Source organism: Cyprinodon tularosa, unplaced genomic scaffold, assembly GCF_016077235.1.
Source record: "Cyprinodon tularosa strain WSP-4 unplaced genomic scaffold, ASM1607723v1 ctg310, whole genome shotgun sequence".
Classification (NCBI taxonomy): domain Eukaryota; kingdom Metazoa; phylum Chordata; class Actinopteri; order Cyprinodontiformes; family Cyprinodontidae; genus Cyprinodon; species Cyprinodon tularosa.
Window position 1 is genome coordinate 219,234 of NW_024039020.1, and position 19,079 is coordinate 238,312.

At 37.6% G+C, this 19,079-nt stretch overlaps 1 protein-coding gene across 2 annotated transcripts in view; it reads right to left on the minus strand.

Moving 5' to 3' along the window:
- Nucleotides 1–10,357, minus strand: part of LOC119788180 (ephrin-A2-like) — a 174,011-nt gene extending 163,654 nt beyond the window's left edge. The window contains exon 1 of one of the 2 annotated variants that reach the window (XM_038292353.1): nt 9,459–10,357. In XM_038292353.1, the coding sequence (XP_038148281.1) occupies nt 9,459–9,601 (143 nt within the window). In that variant the 5' untranslated portion in view covers nt 9,602–10,357. The remainder of the gene's footprint in view (nt 1–9,458) is intronic. The other variant, XM_038292354.1, reaches the window with a different exon arrangement.
- Nucleotides 10,358–19,079: the final 8,722 nt, after the last annotated feature.

Sequence of the window (19,079 nt, forward strand, 5' to 3'; positions counted from 1 at the left end):
TACAAATTTTGACACAGCTGCATTTTTATTTTCTTTATTTTTGAGCTTGCTGTTATTTGATGTAGATAGTTTGTATTTAGATACTACTTGTTACTTCAATAAAATTGGAAAATTTTAAGATTGTTGCATATTTCATTAGCATTGTGTTGGGGCGATGGGGACAGGCGGGGCTTGAAAATTCCCCCTTGTCCAAAGTGGGGAATGACAGAAAAAGTTTGAGAACCACTGCCTTAGACTAAAGGAACAGATTAAAATAAAATAAAAATAACAAAGTCCAGAAGTCTGAGAATGTCCATGAGTTGCCAAGCTGGAGCCTAGAATCAATTGGAAATCTATCTATGGCATAAAATTATTGTATAGGCAAACTGCCCATTCAATCTGACTAAGTTGAAGAGGATCTGGATAGAAGGAAGGTAAATAATATCTCATTCAGGTGAGCCAAGCTTGTAGACACATTCCCCATAGGGCTTGAGTGACATCACCAACAATATGGTATGGCTACAAAGATCAGTTAAACACCAGATTTATCAGCTATTTATACAGTATCCATCTAGCTGTCTGCGTGTCTATCTATCTGAGAGGAGATATACTCCAATGTATTTAAGAAAAAGCCTTAAACGTTAAAAAATGTGGAGAGAAAAATGTGAATACTTTGTGGTAGTACTGTATACCTGATTGAAGCTGAAGGACAGAACACGAAGAGCAGAATCAATGAGTGGGGATGGGATATCAATCCAGACATGCTAGTAAACTTTCTGTGTGCAGAAAAAAAAACAAAAAAAAACTTTGCTTGACATATAAAACGCTACCTTCTCAAAGCCTGTGTGGTTGCAAGTGTTTGGGTGTTTATGTTTGCGCAAACATCTCCAAAGAGATGGATTCTGTCCAATCGAAGGAAAGTGCCATCTACCATCGGCACTTCTCACTGACATGGAGTTCCTCAAAGACATGAAGAGATGAGGAGAGGGGGAGGAACAAAGGAGAAAAGGAAAACGAAAGTCTTTTGAAGGATAAACCCCAGGATTAGATAAGGTGGTCCTTCTGGACTCTTCGGCCTGTGCATTCGTGCGTCTGAGGGCGCGGGCGTGTGTGCGGATGAGAGCCTATTGCTCTGAGCACATTAGCTGCTTGGGGTGAACAAAGCCCCTCACCTGCAAGCTTTATAATACGGGCCTCAGAGCCAAAACGAGGAGGCTCTATGTTTTTCGTGCTAGCTAGGGAAAGGGAACAAACAAGAGTACATATGAAAGTGCGAAACAGCAAGCGGACAGAAAAGTGGAGCCTGTAAAACCTTGTATTGAAAGGACAACTATAATGGTTGTGCCTGACCTAAATCCTGCACCATGTATGTGTGTTCCACATTTACTCCTGCCTGCATGTTGGCTGGAAATCTCTTTTATGCGGATCTGAGCGATTTCCAGATTGCTCTCTAATGTTGCAGCATTGTTGTGATAATGTTAGGTTAATAACGTTATGCCACTTTGTCACCGCTCAGCTCTGCATATCACATCACAATAAGAGGATGGACACCACATAGTATGTGTGGGTGTGTGTGTGGGTGTGCGAGTGTTGCACCCCCGCTGTGACCAAAAGTGGCCGGAGCTGTTTGAATTGGATTATCTCATGCATTTTCTCTTATCCAGTGAGACCTTAAAATAGATAGTCCTGCTGAGAGTCAGGGCTCGGGATTGAAAGGGTTGGACCAATTTGTAGTAAACCTCCTAAACCCCCACATACACACACAACCACGAACACACTTAACAGCGTACATTATTTAAAGTTATTTATCTTATTTGACTCATCCAGGTTAATCTTGTTATGATCAATGTGCTCCTGAATAAACTTGATGGACACACAATTAGTTAGAAGGTTTAAAAAACAATTAACAGATTTTAGAGTTGATGGTTATTAATGCCTCAGATGCACCGAAGAGAAAAGTAGGGCAAGAGAGGCTGGGGTAAACACAGAGGAAGTGGACACGCATTAATTGAAAGGGCTAAGAAAAATCCGTATGGAGGAAAAGTAGGAAAACACAAGAGCACTAATCCTATTGCTTTGAAATGATGGGATTAAACAGAAGATGTGGTCCTCTAAGACATAAGACAAGCAAAAACTTTGCGCCTGCATAGATTTATAATAAATAGTTCCTCAAAAGTCTTTTTTGCTTGGTAACAGGGCAAGTGGTTGGCTGATGCAGTCTGCAATCCCTTAACCTCGAGTGTTTATTAAAGGGAAAGCAGAAACTAGAGTACATTTTAAAAGCATTGAAAAGACACTGCATTCATCCAATTCAACCAAAAAGATGGTAATCAGATCACAGCACTTCACATTGGCTGTTTCCACTCGTCCATCAACTGCAGATTTGTGGATTTTGTAGTAATGGCTGCCCAGAGTACGGATTCTTTGACCTGAGCGGTGGATCTGTAGCTTCTCCAGACACCATGACCAAAATGGATAATTGATCCATTTTAGTTATCATGCATTTGTGAATATTGTTCTCATGGCGAGAAGACTGACTGAACAGAGCTCCATTAGATTTTTAAGGTTGATATCTTTTCCAACCCAACCTTAAGTTCTCCATAACTTTCTGATGTACTTCTCTGCTACATTCCATGCTCCTCATGCTGCTGGTTGTTGTCTAATAAACCTCTTAGGCTGTCACATAACAACTGTAATTGTACAGAGTTTAAATCACACACATGGGATTTTATTTACCAATTGGGTAACTTTTCATTTAAACAAATACCTACACCCTAAATGCACCAGGAAGCGTAATCACAGATCCTTCCTCCCAGCAGCTCTAAGACTTTATAACCACCACTGTTTCCAATTACCTCAATAAGTTGTTACATTCCTGCTGAATTTCTATCTATTTCTATCTAAGTCACTTAAATAACATGCTAAAGTTGTTTTTGCACATATCCATTGCTGTAAAAAATGTCCACAGCCGTATATTGATTATTTATTATTTCCAGATGCACAGCATTTATATCGTGAAAAAACACTATATATTGATAAATTTATTTGTTTATTATTTTCACTTATTTTGTTATTTTTATAGACTTTTTTTTAAGTCCACATTTGTGTGACTACTTTTGCCATAATATTTTGCTGCTGTAACACCACAATTTCCCTATTGTGGGACAATAAAGGGATTTTCTATTCTATTCTATTCCTTTCTATTCTAAACCTTGTTAGATATTGGTGGTTAATTTGAAACAAAATGTGAAAGAGTTCAAGGGGTGTAAATACTTTGGCAAGAACCTTTATCTGCTTGTCTCAAAGAAAACTTTTCCTCATAAATTATAAAGTGAGGCTATGTGTTTAAAATGAAAACACAAAATAAATCCTGCTATTTTCTCCCATGTCTGGATGTTATGTACATGTGCAACGTTATATACCTCCTATTTAGGTCATAGCAATGGCATTCAAGAGCAATTGCAGCTGTGCTAATGTACTGTTCACTTCTATGCCTGGTTTATTAACAGTGTTTTAAATCAAGGAAACTGAATAAAATAACATAACATTAAGGAAAAAAAAAAACAAATTTTTTGTAGATCTGCCCTCCAGCTAAAAGCTAATTAAAAGGTAGAGTCCCTGATAGAGCATCTAAAATGTTAACCTTTAAAACTGCAGATATAAAGTAACCTAATTAGAAGTAGAAGAAAAGTGAGTCTTCAGTGAAAGCAGAATAAAAAACATAGAGCTGCTCCACACTAAATCCTCTGGACTTAACTGGATACGAGTTCCGTCTGCTTGTGATCTTCTAGGAGAGAACCACTTAAGACCTTTTGGAGTCAGCAAGGACGTTTGGGAGATTTGATGCAGACGGAAAGAGACAATGCCCACTATAAACAGGTTCTGACGCTTGGACTGTTTTTCTGCCTCAGATAACTGCTTCTTTTTTGATGTCAGCAAATTTGGAAAAACAGAAAAGTGCTCAGGTCCAATGAGTGGAAAGCTGAATGATATGGTCCACCAGCAAATTATATGTGGGAAATAAACTAACACTGCCTTTAACAGTTTAAACTTTAAACTATCCTCCGCTTGAATTTGGCAATGGCAGCATCATGCTGTGGGATGTTTTTTTTTTTCTTTAGGACTGTAACAAATGATCAATTTGCCAATTTATTATTCTGTCAGTTAGTTTGTTTTGATTAATATTCGGGTAGTAAAAGGTTGCTTAAAGAATATTTTTTAGTAACCAGGTGAAACTCAAGCTTTTCGACTTGAGGAGTTCTGGATAGAGCATATTGACGGACAAAACACTTTTTCATCTTAAATGCAAAATTCTTACATATATTTCTTGTTTTAAATTTTGGTATAATTCCTGCTCTAAGTGGGTTCCTCTGTCAGTCTCTATGCTCCATTTAACGATTATTAAGTTTCTACATTAGTTGACGATTATTTCTAGGGTTGCACGATATAATCGGCCCCCTATCGGTATCGGCCTGTATCGGCCTTAAAACTGAATATCGGCCATCGGCCACCCCACCGATATTTAACCCGATATTTGATCAGCTTCTGAGTTTCTAAAGTCTAAAAAAAAAAAAATACTACTTCTTCTTCTTCCTCAAAAACTTATTTTTTACAGACTTAAAAACTTCTAAAGACGAGGGAAAAAATATTGATACATTAAAATATCCCAATATCTTCATATGCTGATATATTGCCATTTCAAAACACCATATCAATCTCTTTTACTAATGAAATATTGCTATATGTCATCGTTATGCTACGAAATCCCCCGAAAATTCACAAAATTTTGCCATATTTTTATATGTTGATATATCGATCTATTTTACTAATAAAATCTCACAAGAATTTGCGAAATATCACGAGAGTTTGTAACAGAACAATGAAATTTCACGAGATTTTGAAAGTAAAATAGATCGATACCGCGTTTTTAAAAATCAATTTGATATCAGCATATGAAAATATATTTGAGTATATTGTTTTTCAAAGTGTCAGAAATGGATAACAAAACTGCTATTTTCAATTACTACTTTTTTTTTGTCCAGCTTTAACATCGGTATCGATATCGGTTATCGGCTACATGAGTTTTAAAATGTAGGCATATCTACGGTGGCTGAGTAGTGCAAAACACATTTACAATTCAAAAACACATTAACAAATAAAAAACAAAATAACATTTGAAGAAACAAAATTATATTTTGTGAAACAAATGTATTTTTGAAAAAAAAGTTTAAATTTTTAAAAACAAATTTACATTTTAGCAAACAAATTTACATTAACAAATAAACAAAATAACATTTGAAGAAACAAAATTATATTTTATGAAACAAATGTATTTTTGAAAAATAAAAGTTTAAATTTTTAAGAACACATTTACAATTCAAAAACACATTAACAAATAAAAAACAAAATAACATTTGAAGAAACAAAATTATATTTTATGAAACAATTTATTTTTGGAAAAAAAAGTTTAAATTTTTAAAAACACATTTACATTTAAGGAAACAATTCACATTTTAAATAAGTTAGATTTTAGGTGAGAGAAAGTTTCATTTTAGAGAAAAAAAATACATTATAGGGAAACAAATTTACATCTAAAAAAAAATTGACCGTTCGGAAACACTTGTACTAGTGCAAAGACAAAACTGCAAGTGGCAAAACACATTTACATAGCCAAAAACAAATTAACAGAAGACGGCTACACGGAAAGGGAATGTCCCAGTGACCGGATGTGACGTCACGATTACCCTGACTTGTAGTACAAACAGCTCAATCTGTAGTCCTCCTGCTTCACGTGAAAAGTCAGCGGCGATTTTAGATGGAAAGAATTGCACTGAAGCTGTTTTTCTTAAGTTTACGCTAACCGAACAATGTTTTCAGCCAATTTACACCATTTTGTTCTTCGTGCGGACGGTCTCTGGAACTTTTACGGGACACGGACCAGGTGGCAGGACCAAGCTGCAGGGCCGGGCGTATTACTGGCCAGAGCCACTATTATTTTGTCATGTAGTTTTTTAATTACTTTTCTTTGATATTTAATTCTTTTTTGGGTATTTTTCCTGCCGTTTTTCGGCAAATGCCTTATTTATAGTACTTCTAACTAGATTGTTTTATATATATATATAGGCTATATATTGTGATGTTATCGCTTAATAACCTGTATTAAAATGTATTCTTTATGGGTTTCTTTTTATTGTGATGTTATTGCTTAATAAACTGCATTAAAACTTTTATAATGTCACATTTACTTGATGGAACGGAGTACTTTATCTGCGAATAAGTGGCCTCGGCCGGCAGCAGCCACCATCGGCCTCTCCGATGGCAAGCTCTGCCGGCAGCGGGCAACAACGGCCACTCCGATGGCAGGCTCTGCCGCAGCCACTGCCACGAATTGAGCTCGGCCCTGCTGCTTGGTCCTGCCACCTTGTACCGTGTCCCGTAAAAGTTCCAGAGACCGTCCGCACGAAGAACAAAATGGTGAAAATTGGCTGAAAACATTGTTCGGTTAGCGTAAACTTAAGAAAAACAGCTTCAGTGCAATTCTTTCCATCTAAAATCGCCGCTGACTTTTCACGTGAAGCAGGAGGACTACAGATTGAGCTGTTTGTACTACAAGTCAGGGTAATCGTGACGTCACATCCGGCCACTGGGACATTCCCTTTCCGTGTAGCCGTCTTTTGTTAATTTGTTTTTGGCTATGTAAATGTGTTTTGCCACTTGCAGTTTTGTCTTTGCACTTGTACAAGTGTTTCCGAACGGTCAATTTTTTTTTTTAGATGTAAATTTGTTTCCCTATAATGTATTTTTTTTTCTCTAAAATGAAACTTTCTCTCCCTAAAATCTAACTTATTTAAAATGTGAATTTGTTTCCTAAAATGTAAATTTGTTTTTAAAAATTTAAACTTTTTTTTTCAAAAATACATTTGTTTCATAAAATATAATTTTGTTTCTTCAAATGTTATTTAGTTTTTTATTTGTTAATGTGTTTTTGAATTGTAAATGTGTTTTTAAAAATTTAAACTTTATTTTTCAAAAATACATTTGTTTCATAAAATATAATTTTGTTTCTTCAAATGTTATTTTGTTTATTTGTTAATGTAAATTTGTTTGCTAAAATGTAAATGTGTTTTTAAAAATGTAAACTTTTTTTTCAAAAATACATTTGTTTCATAAAATATAATTTTGTTTCTTCAAATGTTATTTTGTTTTTTATTTGTTAATGTGTTTTTGAATTGTAAATGTGTTTTGCACTTCTCAGCCACCGTACATATCGGATATCGGCCAAAATCCCAATATCATGCATCCCTAATTATTTCAATAATCCATTAAACACAATTAGTCTATTAATTGTTTCAGCCCTATTTTTTTTTTCCACAGATGAAATTTCTTCAGAGATAATATGATAATAGTTTAAATCAAAGTGCAGGTCAGTCTCAGACAAGAACCAGTTACAGGCCACAAAAATACTTTCAGCACCACAACTGCAACAGAATCGATCAGTTCAATGTGCTTTCATCTCAACCTGTATCAAACTGGGAACCTGAACTAAGGCTTTACATTTCTGTGTACAGTGGTCTCCAGCCAAACTGATTGAGCGTGAGGAATTTTGCAAAGAACGGGCAAAGAATGAAGTCTTTAGAACAGGAAAAAAAAAACTGTTAAGACATACCATTTAATAATTGGGGCAGGTAATCAATGGAAGCTCAACACTTTACCTTCTTAATAAGATGCTACTTTGGGTTGACCATCACAGGTGTAGTGAGGCTCTGTGTGTGTGTGAGAAAGGTAAAGCATGAGCAGTGACAGTGCAAAGGCCTAGCAGGGAGAGAAGAACCTCTCCACTTCTCCAAAGCATACTGCTTTAGCGCCAATACATTTTTGATGGACCCCCTTTTTCTTACTTCTGCTTCTCCCTAGTCCCTGATGGAATAACAGCGCCCCCAGCAACCTTCTATACAGCTTAAATTTACCCTGTGACGTTTGCAATGCGTAGGCGTTTTAGTGTGTCGTTGTGCATGTGTGTGTGTGAATGGTAGAAGAGTGGGAGCAAAGACAGACAAATAGAAAGACAGAGAGAGACTCTGAGAAAAGGAGAAAATGTTCCCCCTTGCCTATTAAATATTTGAGGAGCCTTCTGTGGAACTGTGATGCATTCAGAGACAGGCCTGTGTTTGCGCTGGGTGAAGCAGGGAGATTCAGCGCCGTTTAGGTTTGGACTAAATCAGCCGTGAGCAGGAAAGAGCGCTTTCACTGTTTATGAGGCATGGGAGATTCTCACGGCATGACCTTAACCTTAAATAAAAATATCACCGTTTCACTAGATGTAAACAAAAATATGCTTGTTTGGTGATGTTTTGCTGTATATATATGTAATATATGCTGAAAATGCATTATTCAAAACATTATAATGGTATAACTTTTATTGAATAATGGTATTTTCAATATATTACCAATGAGTTTGGGAATTACATAAACTATACACCCGTTAAAATTCCCCCTAGTTCAAAAGGTAATACCATTTAAAGTCTGGTACAGAAAATGAGAGATAAATTAGCATTTAGACTGATTCTTTTACCAAAAAAAGACAAAAACATTACATGATTGTAAATGTGTTTTATTGTAAGTTAAGAGATTTTGGTCACAGATGTATATTTTTTTTGGCCAGAAATGTTTGTCTAGTTTTTTTTCTGAGACAACTACATGAAACAAGCGTGAAATAATTGTCAACTTTTTAGGCAACAAAGATGTGCAGCAACAGGTGAGGCCAGGCAACCTTTAGAAAAGAAATAATATATATATATATAGTTTCTGTTTGACTTATATCAGTTTTGAAATTTGAAATCGAAGCTTTCATCAACCTTGATATAGCCGGATGCCAATAACTGGCACATCCCTGCAGTTTATTCATCTAACAGGGAGGAAGAAGGTACAAACAAGTACCGAAAGAAGCCAGGGTGCAAGAAAAGGAGAAGAGGGTGTCACAAAGCATTAGTCAGATGGACCAGGGTTGCTCTTGTGCCATGTCAATGAGAGGAGAGAGAGAGAGAGACCAGGGGAAATGTGTTTGCATGCTTTAAGTGTGTAATGCATGAGTGTGCAGGGCCTGCAACCAGTTGAGAAGAGGTAAAAGCTTTCTGTGTGTGAGAGAGAGAGAGAGAGAGAGAGAGAGAGACAGAAAGAGAGGGAGAAAATCTCCAGACAGTGATGAGAAGAGGAGGCAGCCTGCCCTCATTGTTTAAAACAAAAGAAGCCCCTTGAGCTATGTATATATACAAAAAAATCCAGTATTTGTGTGCTGTGTGTGTATGTGCTGCTTTTTAGCCAGAAAACTAGTAGCACAATGTAAACAAACTGGATGGTTCAGATAGCATATGTCAAACAGGAAAGTCTGCTGCCCACAGGTTAGGTTTATATTAAGAGGCATGCTTGGTAGACACACATGCATACACCCCCCCTGAAGGCAAAGTTTAAGGAAAACTCACTTGGGATTGGAGCTGTTCCAGTAAACGGCGTGCCTGTCAAATATGATCTTCTCCTCCGCCCACACGGTGACCCAGGACAGGACGGCCAGCAGCACCAGCTCCATCACACACCTCTGTCCGAGCTGGTGAAGCATCACAGCCATCCAAACGGAACCTGTCTCTGTATCAAGCGGATCGGGCTTCTTCACTGCGGTGCTGCAGAAATCCTCTCCTCTAGATCCGAAATGTCCGTCTGCGCTTCTTTGGCGGTGCGGGGATCGTTCGCTGGTTTGATTAGAGTCCCGATCTCCCCCAGGAGTGTTTCAAGTCATAATGGATGGTTAGAAATTCACTAGGAAACTTGGTCTGATGCGTTCAGAAGAAGCGGGGTTCACATGTTATTTACAAGTGGCGGGATGATGCGAGCGCCTCCGAAACTTTTCTCCCATTACGCGCAGTCGGAGCGGTGGATGCGCCACTTGGATCAGATCCCAATCAATTTCCAAAATCCCTCCAACACCCGGGCTTCTCGCAGCTTAACATAAACGGGACAAAATCCGCATAGTTTTATAGCTTTCTTGAGGCGCCAGAGGAGAAGAAATCTTCACACCTTCCCTTTTATTTTGCGTTCAGATTTAAAGCGCAATAACAGCTGCGGGACGCCAGCATCCTCTCTCAATACATCCCAACTTGGTGATCCCTCCGCCGCCGCCGGCTCCGCTCCAACGTGACTCCGGGAACCTGTGCGTCACGCTAAGACCAGGTGCGCGCGGGGAGCCGTCGGTCCACTCACTGCTTTAATCCCAGCATGTTTCTGTGCAGCCTCTACCTATGGCGGCAGCATCACTCACTGAAACCCTGATTTGGAGAGTAGCCCTCGCCCACACTTTTTTTTTCTTTTTCTCTCATCATCGCTCCTTCTCCTTTGGAACGGGCGGGGCCAGTGGCCGCGCAGTGCCGCGCTCCCTCTGGGGACCTGAGGGGCCGGCTGACTCACTGCGCCCTGGAACACAACTGGGAGTGAATAGAGGTCATTAAACGCTCATTAAAAGTTAATCAACTTTAAATCTGACATAACTGTCTGTTTGTTTTTTGTTCAGTAAATGTGTGACATTAAAGCTCAAGCAGAAACTTCATTTTCTTAAGATAACTAGTTTTGACCCTAGCCGGCCTGTGTCATGACCAAACTAAGCAACTATATATAGTTTCCAAGATTTCCTTTCATTGCATAAAACATAAAAAATCTCATAAGGTTAGTAATCGATCAAATAAGGAATGCTTATTTGCGTTTGTAGGAAGGGCATCAGTTAATGTTTAACCCTTTAAAACCAATTGTATCATATTTGATACATGAGTTTTTAAGATCTTTGCATCATCAGTGTGATCTTGCTTATCTTAAAAACCCTGACTTACACAAAAAACGTATATAATATTCTACAGAAATGCCGAATGTATCAGAATTGATCCAAATAAAAGATTTAATTTAACTTATACAATATATATATATATATATATATATATATATATATATATATATATATATATATATATATATATATATATATATATATATATATATATATATATATACACTCATCGGCCACTTTATTAGGTACCCCATGCTAGTAACGGGTTGGACCCCCTTTTGCCTTCAGAACTGCCTCAATTCTTGGTGGCATAGATTCAACAAGGTGCTGGAAGCATTCCTCAGGGAGTTTGATCCATATTGACATGATGGCATCACACAGTTGCCGCAGATTTGTCGGCTGCACATCCATGATGCGAATCTCCCTTTCCACCACATCCCAAAGATGCTCTATTGGATTGAGATCTGGTGACTGTGGAGGCCATTTGAGTACAGTGAACTCATTGTCATGTTCAAGAAACCAGTCTGAGATGATTGCAGCTTTATGACATGGCGCATTATCCTGCTGAAAGTAGCCATCAGAAGTTGGGTACATTGTGGTCATAAAGGGATGGACATGGTCAGCAACAATACTCAGGTAGGCTGTGGCGTTGGAACGATGCTCAATTGGTACCAAGGGGCCCAAAGAGTGCCAAGAAAATATTCCCCACACCATGACACCACCACCACCAGCCTGAACCGTTGATACAAGGCAGGATGGATCCATGCTTTCATGTTGTAGACGCCAAATTCTGACCCTACCATCCGAATGTGGCAGCAGAAATCGAGACTCATCAGACCAGGCAACGTTTTTTCCAATCTTCTATTGTTCAATTTCGATGAGCTTGTGCAAATTGTAGCCTCAGTTTCCTGTTCTTAGCTGAAAGGAGTGGCACCCGGTGTGGTCTTCTGCTGCTGTAGCCCATCTGCCTCAAAGTTCGACGTACTGTGCGTTCAGAGATGCTCTTCTGCCCACCTTGGTTGTAACGGGTGGTTATTTGAGTCACTGTTGCCCTTCTATCAGCTCCAACCAGTCTGGCCATTCTCCTCTGACCTCTGGCATCAACAAGGCATTTCCGCCCACAGAACTGCCGCTCACTGGATGTTTTTTCTTTTTCGGACCATTCTCTGTAAACCCTAGAGATGGTTGTGCGTGAAAATCCCAGTAGATCAGCAGTTTCTGAAATACTCAGACCAGCCCTTCTGGCACCAACAATCATGCCACGTTCAAAGTCACTCAAATCACCTTTCTTCCCCATACTGATGCTCGGTTTGAACTGCAGGAGATTGTCTTGACCATGTCTACATGCCTAAATGCACTGAGTTGCTGCCATGTGATTGGCTGCTTAGAAATTAAGTGTTAATGAGCAGTTGGACAGGTGTACCTAATAAAGTGGCCGGTGAGTGTATATATATATATATATATATATATTCTTTTTCTTCCATTTTTCAGAGTTCAATGACAACTCTAAATAAACAAAATTTTATTTCTCTGTCAATTATTTCATGGTCCAGGCTTTAAAGGGTTAAAATGACTTTCATTGCTTTCATAATATAGATTTCTGCCTTGCTTTTTTTTATCAGTTGGGGTGGCCATCGCGCCCCCCATGTCCACTGCATTGCTCAGCTCTCTGTATTGACACCGAATATGATGCATGGGATGCGCCAAGATTAAGATCTGCTTGAAAGATGCTGCCCGATGGATCAGCATGGAGAGAAGGAAGGAAGGAGAGAGCGTTTTGATGGATTGCTGGAACAGTGGAGTCAATTTTCATTAGAGTCTATTAGGGCCCAAATGGTACGAGGATGGGGAGCCAAATTCAAAAGGTGAGAGCCACAAACCTTCTGACAGCTAACAGTGGTGATTCATACTGAATGCTACACATTCACAAGGTGTGCTGTCATTAAAGAAATGCACTTAATTATGCACCATTGAAATGCTTTACACATTGAATGTAATTACATCCTAAATAGATTTTTCTGTACATTGAGTAAAATAATGGGCAATTCTTTTAAAGTACAAATAACTTTTCTCATTTTTTTTTATTTTGCATTCTTGCACCTCTCCTTCAAACATGCTGCCCAGAGCAGAGAGCCAAGTCACCAATTACCAAAACCCACCATTGTCTGCCAGACCTGATATCCCTCTATTTCTGCAAATGTGAGCAAACTCCTGAGCTGAAGCAGCATCTGTCTGTATTTGGTCTGTGCCCAGAGGGAGGTGGATACATTTGTTAGTGCATTGTTGCACACGGCATCCACAGGGTGCTCCATGCTGTTTCTAACATGTGTTTACAAGTTGCCTTATGCAGATCCTGAAACGAGGAGGAATTCCATCTTTGCACAGTGAGAAAATGATTCAGTGAAACTATTTGCAACTATTTCATCTGCATTTTCAAGGACAAAATAAGTTGTAAAAATGTTAATTTAACTCAGTTTGAAGTGAATTCTACCATATTATATGTATACATATATAAAAAAGAAGGCAGAATATGTATCTCCACCATTCCAAAATCATGTAGGCCATCTTAAACTGAACCTTTCTGCAGCTCCATCTTTCCCATTTCATTTTCTATCTCTCTTAGATCCTTTATGCAAAGTGGCCTACTTTTGCTCTTCCTGCAAAGTAATGCCTGTAATTTGGGATTTGCACATTCCGGCAGTGAAAGAGCCCATGCACCCCACCCCCCATAACCCAAATACAGCCTCATGTTGTCCGCCTCTGTGTATGAATTATTCAACATCTGTCTGAGGCGTGCATATATAAACAGGTTGTCTCCTGGTGGTTTTTTTAAATGGAGCCACTATATACTAAAGGCATCTCTCACCTCAGTTTCAGAGTTTTCCTGCATCTGTGTCACCATGAAACCGAGTCCAAATCTCATGTAAGCTGACTAAACAATACTGGGCTGATTCGGATAAGGCAGCGTATTTAGTCAGCTTAAATCTGGATTCCAGTCTACTTTGAGGAGTGTTTAATCTTATACCTTACAGCTGGTTAAGTGTGTAATTGCCCTGCAGTGTGACTTGAAACAAGGACACAGAGGCAGAGATGAATTCGAAATGTATTTTAAGCAGAAAACAGAATTGAAACAGTCTTTTCTTTATTTAAAAGTGCAACTGACAACATTCGATATGGTCTTGTTGACTTGTCTGGCATTAGCAGTAACAGATCACATCACAGTTTATTCAGAACTTGAACCGCTTTAACATCCCCACCCCACCTCTTTTTGTAAACCCAGAAGGTTCACATTTGTGTGGCCTTAGCAGTCCCTGATTAGAGACTGCTCACTAATGTAAATAATTGCCTCCAGATGTGGTTGAATTACAATCTCAAATGTGATCAATCAGCCGTGGGCTCAGAAATTCTGGGGACCTATCAAAGGTTTGAATTCTGAAAGCAAAGGTGAAACAGGTGACAACGTTAGGAATAATAAATAATCGTTGGTTTGGTTTTAATAGAGGTTTTGATAAAGACATAGCACGGTTAAAAGAATGTATGGGTGTGGGAAAAAATGTTTTTGGCGATATATTGTGATTTTTCACTGCCTGACATAATATCGATCTTTCAGTTCATAGTATAATTTTTTTTTTTTAAAGAAAACATTTTTACCTAAACATATGAGTGGAAAATGGGCTACCTCTGCACCCCCACTCTGGCACATAAAACTGTGGAGCCTTTTTGTTGTGCTTCGCCATATCTGTAGTTGAGGCAGTCACAGTGGGAGACATGGACGGACTAGAAACCTTAATAATATCAAAATAACTAAATGATCAAGATCTTCTGTTAAACATATGCACCAATGGCTTTTTTATATATACATTTACTTTTGATAGCTGGTAAAAATATATGGATATATAGTGATGTTGCCATATTGTGATATCTCATTGTGATCCAAGTATCGTGATGGAAAACGCCAATATTCGCTCCCAAAAGAAAGCAGAGCTTTTCCAAGACTTTGAGTTAGTTTCTCTAGTCTTTATAATTAGATACCAGAGAAGTGCTGCAGTAAATAGCATATTCCACCAGTTGTGTTGATTTTATTCCTCCCCTTATTTGTTGCTGCTACTGTATGTTTTTCTCACTTACTAGGGGAATAGTTTGTAACATTTTGGATATTTCTGGTTGAATACATTCAGATTTTCTGAATATAGAACATTTGATGATGCAACACTGTAGACTTTAGCTATACTATCCTTTTCTAGGAAAAAGAATTTGACAGTAGATATTAGCGGACTTATTCAATTTCTGCACAAGGTTATCACATCAAGAATCTCATCCTAACCTTTTTCTTATGCCCAGGATTATAAATAACAAACCATAATCTTTCAGCAATTGTTTTGGTTTGTTATAGTTATGTCATCTAACCCTTCAGCTCATTTGCATTTCAATATATTCCAAAGAAGATTTAGCATGAACTTCTTTCTGCATCGCATTTTGGGTGAGAAATTCTCAAAGTTAACAAGATGCTGAAGTAACAGAGCAGGATGAAAGAAAAAAAAACATTTTAGTACACAGTCCACCGTTATCTGGACTTCAGACCAAATGTCTGAACCTGGGCTGAGATGCAGCAATGTTGCAAAGCTTTGCAACATGGCAGAATCTGATGCCAGGATTTTTCATCTCGTAAGAAGCACCGTTTGTGAGATATATTAATTTATGCCGTTTGTAGAAAATAAAGTTTCAAAGCATTGTGAAACAGATAGAGTGTAAAACCCTGATTCAGACCAAAGGTGCTACCAAGTCTGTTCAATTATAGTGTTAAACCAAATCTTTTTAACATGTTTACTGATGCCAATGCATTTGTTTCTAAGCAAAAATACATGCATCATCAACCATCAAACCAATACATTTATCAATTAACAGAACTGAGAGAAAATGTAAAAAGGGCCTTTTTAAATCGATATATTTACTGTAGAACTTGAAAAGCACTCAATTACTGTTGAACCGCTGTCTCAGAAAGGATTCTATGTCATATAATGAGAAGGTAGTTCAGCCTGAGAGACTGAATTCCACAGCTCTAAGCATCGTGGTTCTAATTTTCAGTAGTAGAATATTGGATTTAGGTCTAGGATTTCTACCCCACAAGTTAAATCTTGTTGGTTGAGAGACAAGATGGCAACATGTTTTTTTTTTTTGTTTTTTTAAACGGTGAACTCTGACCTCTACAACATAAATATCTACGGTAATAGAAAATGAGCTTAATGCTGAAACACGACAACCCCTCAAAGAATGATGCTATCAATAAAATCAGCATCATGCATGTCATAAAATTTTGTCATTGATTTCTACGGCAACATTGTTTTTTGTATTGAAATATTTCTCTTAACAGTAAATGATTAAGCTGAGGTTGAAGTACCAGATATTTTTATTACTGAACATTTGTGATAAAATTATTTTCCCAAATCCTCAACATACTTATCCTGACCTGTATTCTATACAAATTCCACTCACTAGAAAACATTTGCATAATGGCTTACAATAGAATGGGGCTGGTATTTTAATACCTAGCATCATTACACATCAAGATGAATTCAATAATTTGTTAGATTACCCTCAGCTCAAAAATGCTAAATACTAAGTAAAGTCCTCAGATATTCACATCAAGTACTAAAATACATGGCAGGTTGTAACCTTTAGCGGTTAGACCAATTATATAAACCAAGAGCTCCACCTACTGGTAGAGAATATACAACCAATGTGGTTTTTGTCACCTGTATTGTTTTAATCCCAAAGAAATTTTGATATGAATGTCAGATATATTTTGAAGAAAATAATCCAGTTTATGAGATATGGTGACTTGGATCCTGCAGGAACATTTCCTCTATGTTGTAAAACTGAAAAGATCAAAGCAAAATGCAGTGCAAATGTAAAATATTCAATAAAAGAACACAAACATTCAGCTAAAGGTTCTGTCGCCCGCCAAAGGATGAAGCCGATTCCAGATGCGAAGTCAAGTTTGAAGTCAGATGGTATGTAGATGAAGTTGGAAATGCAGTGAAGGACGTCAGGTACAACCCACCAGTAGTAAACAGGATGTGGAATATAGGAAATGTTACAGAATTGTTAACCAGCAGATTGGCAGCATCACAGAAAAGCAAAAGAGACAGAAACCAAATGAGGCCAGATGAAAGAAAGAACAAACTAAAGATTTATTAAAGGCAGCAGAAGATGCAAGAATGGCAAAAACAAAAAAAAACAAAAGGGGGGAGCGGGTGGGGCACATACAGACACACCTCCGTGTTCAGATAGTTTAATGTCTTTGTGTTACAAAAGTTTTTTTTATTTTTCCAGCTCTGAGGAGCTTCATATGTCTTTGCGGTTTATCAAAATATACATGTTTTGAACTTAAAGTGAATATAATCCAAATTCTTTTGTGGTACAAAAACATGAATATATACAATCATGAACCCCACATCATACATTTAACCCCAACCCGCCCCTTATAAAAAGAAAAATAAAAGCTTTTAACAAAAAAGGCATATAATCTTCTAAACTGTTATCACAGCTAAAGACTGTTCAACGAAGCTTTTATTCTAAAGCCATCTCTGCCAAAGTAGGCTCTTTGTAAAGTGAAAACAAACAGTATAAACCGTCACCTTAACGACTTCTGAATTCAATCCTTGTGGTTTTGCAGAACAGCAGGAATGTGTCTTAAAAAAAAAATAATCAACATTTGAACACTAGAAAATAGCCGGGGGTAAATTACACTTTGGTCCTTAACAGCAAAAACCGTCTGCAGCTACATGAAGCTTTGAGTCATGCATAAGAAACTTTCACATGAATAGAAACAGAAGTCATCCATTACTGGTCCAAGACTACAGTGGTCAGGATTGTGGAAACTGGTGCTTGAGGCCTGCAGGAATGTGAGATTGTTTTTAAGACTTCAGTGTGATGGTGTCTGTTTTGACTTAAAGGAAAAGTGCACAAGCTGACTGTGGCTAAGCTGGACAGAGGGGTAATGAGGCTTTTCAAACCTTTAAAAAACTAACTTTTTTTAATGAAATGCAGCTTAAGACTTTAATTCATAAACTTGTGAATGCCTCCAAGCTGCCCTCTCAGTTGGGATTTACCTGAATGTTTTTGTTTTTTTGTAAAGGCATCTGTGCAGACAGGATTGATAAGATTTAAAAGAGAGGTAAACAAAGTCCACTGACCAGGCCTGTTTCAGCATTGGAATAAAAGGTCAAAGGGACAAGGCACTCCACTAGCCATCAAACTCAGCTACTTAGAAGCACAAGTCAGTTAAATATAGGCAAAATACATGTAGATCTACTACTAAAAAAAGATAAATGAATATAGTTTTACACATATATATGAACATAACCTGGTTAAATGAGGCCCCAAACCCAATAAAAAGGTAACGGGACTGTAAAACTGAAGGGCTGGATTCAGCTCTACATCAGCAACAACACACTTAAACAGAGCTACATCACCTAAAACAAAGATTTAGCATCTAACTGATTTACATTCATAGATTCTAAATACATATAATGGGGCTATATGCTTAAAGATAAACAGATGGATTTTAAAGAAGAAAGATGATTAAATGAGCCACTTCCCCCTTCTTAATGCTGGTAAATACCAAAAGAAGGTATGGAAAACGTATATACCAAACGATTAAGCCAGTGTATCCTGGCTGGGGTAAAGTAAGGCACAAAAATACAAAAAAAAAAAAAAAAAAGGAGAAAGAAAAAGGGTCCATACAGATAACCTTCTGATAGTGGTCTGGATCCCCTGAAGGAAATGGGAGGACAGACAACATAAAGAAAGATGGGGGATGATCTGAGTTTCAAAACTTAGAAATTCTTCATCTTAAACCGTTTCTCACTGGCCAAACAGGGTTAAGGTTTTTAAAACGGCACAATTTCACAAAGCTACACGAGCAAAGGAATGCTAAAGTGGGTCGGGAATAATCTAGATAGATCGTTTTATGCTAGAGGGCATCTTTGTGTTCAAAGTTGTTCAGCTGCCTCTACTTTGCTTCCAATACATGTTTTGGTTACAGAATGTTGCCCATTTCAAAATGCTAACATTTTGTCTAAACAGAAGGAATGATTAGGTTTTGCTGCTGAATGTTTATTATAAACTATGATATAGATATATATATATATATATAGATATATATATATATATATATATATATATATATATTTAAAAATCTAAATGCTCAAATTAGATGGTTTACCTGAGAACTGCTAAGATTTTCTAATCAATGTTAGCAAATAAGAAATGA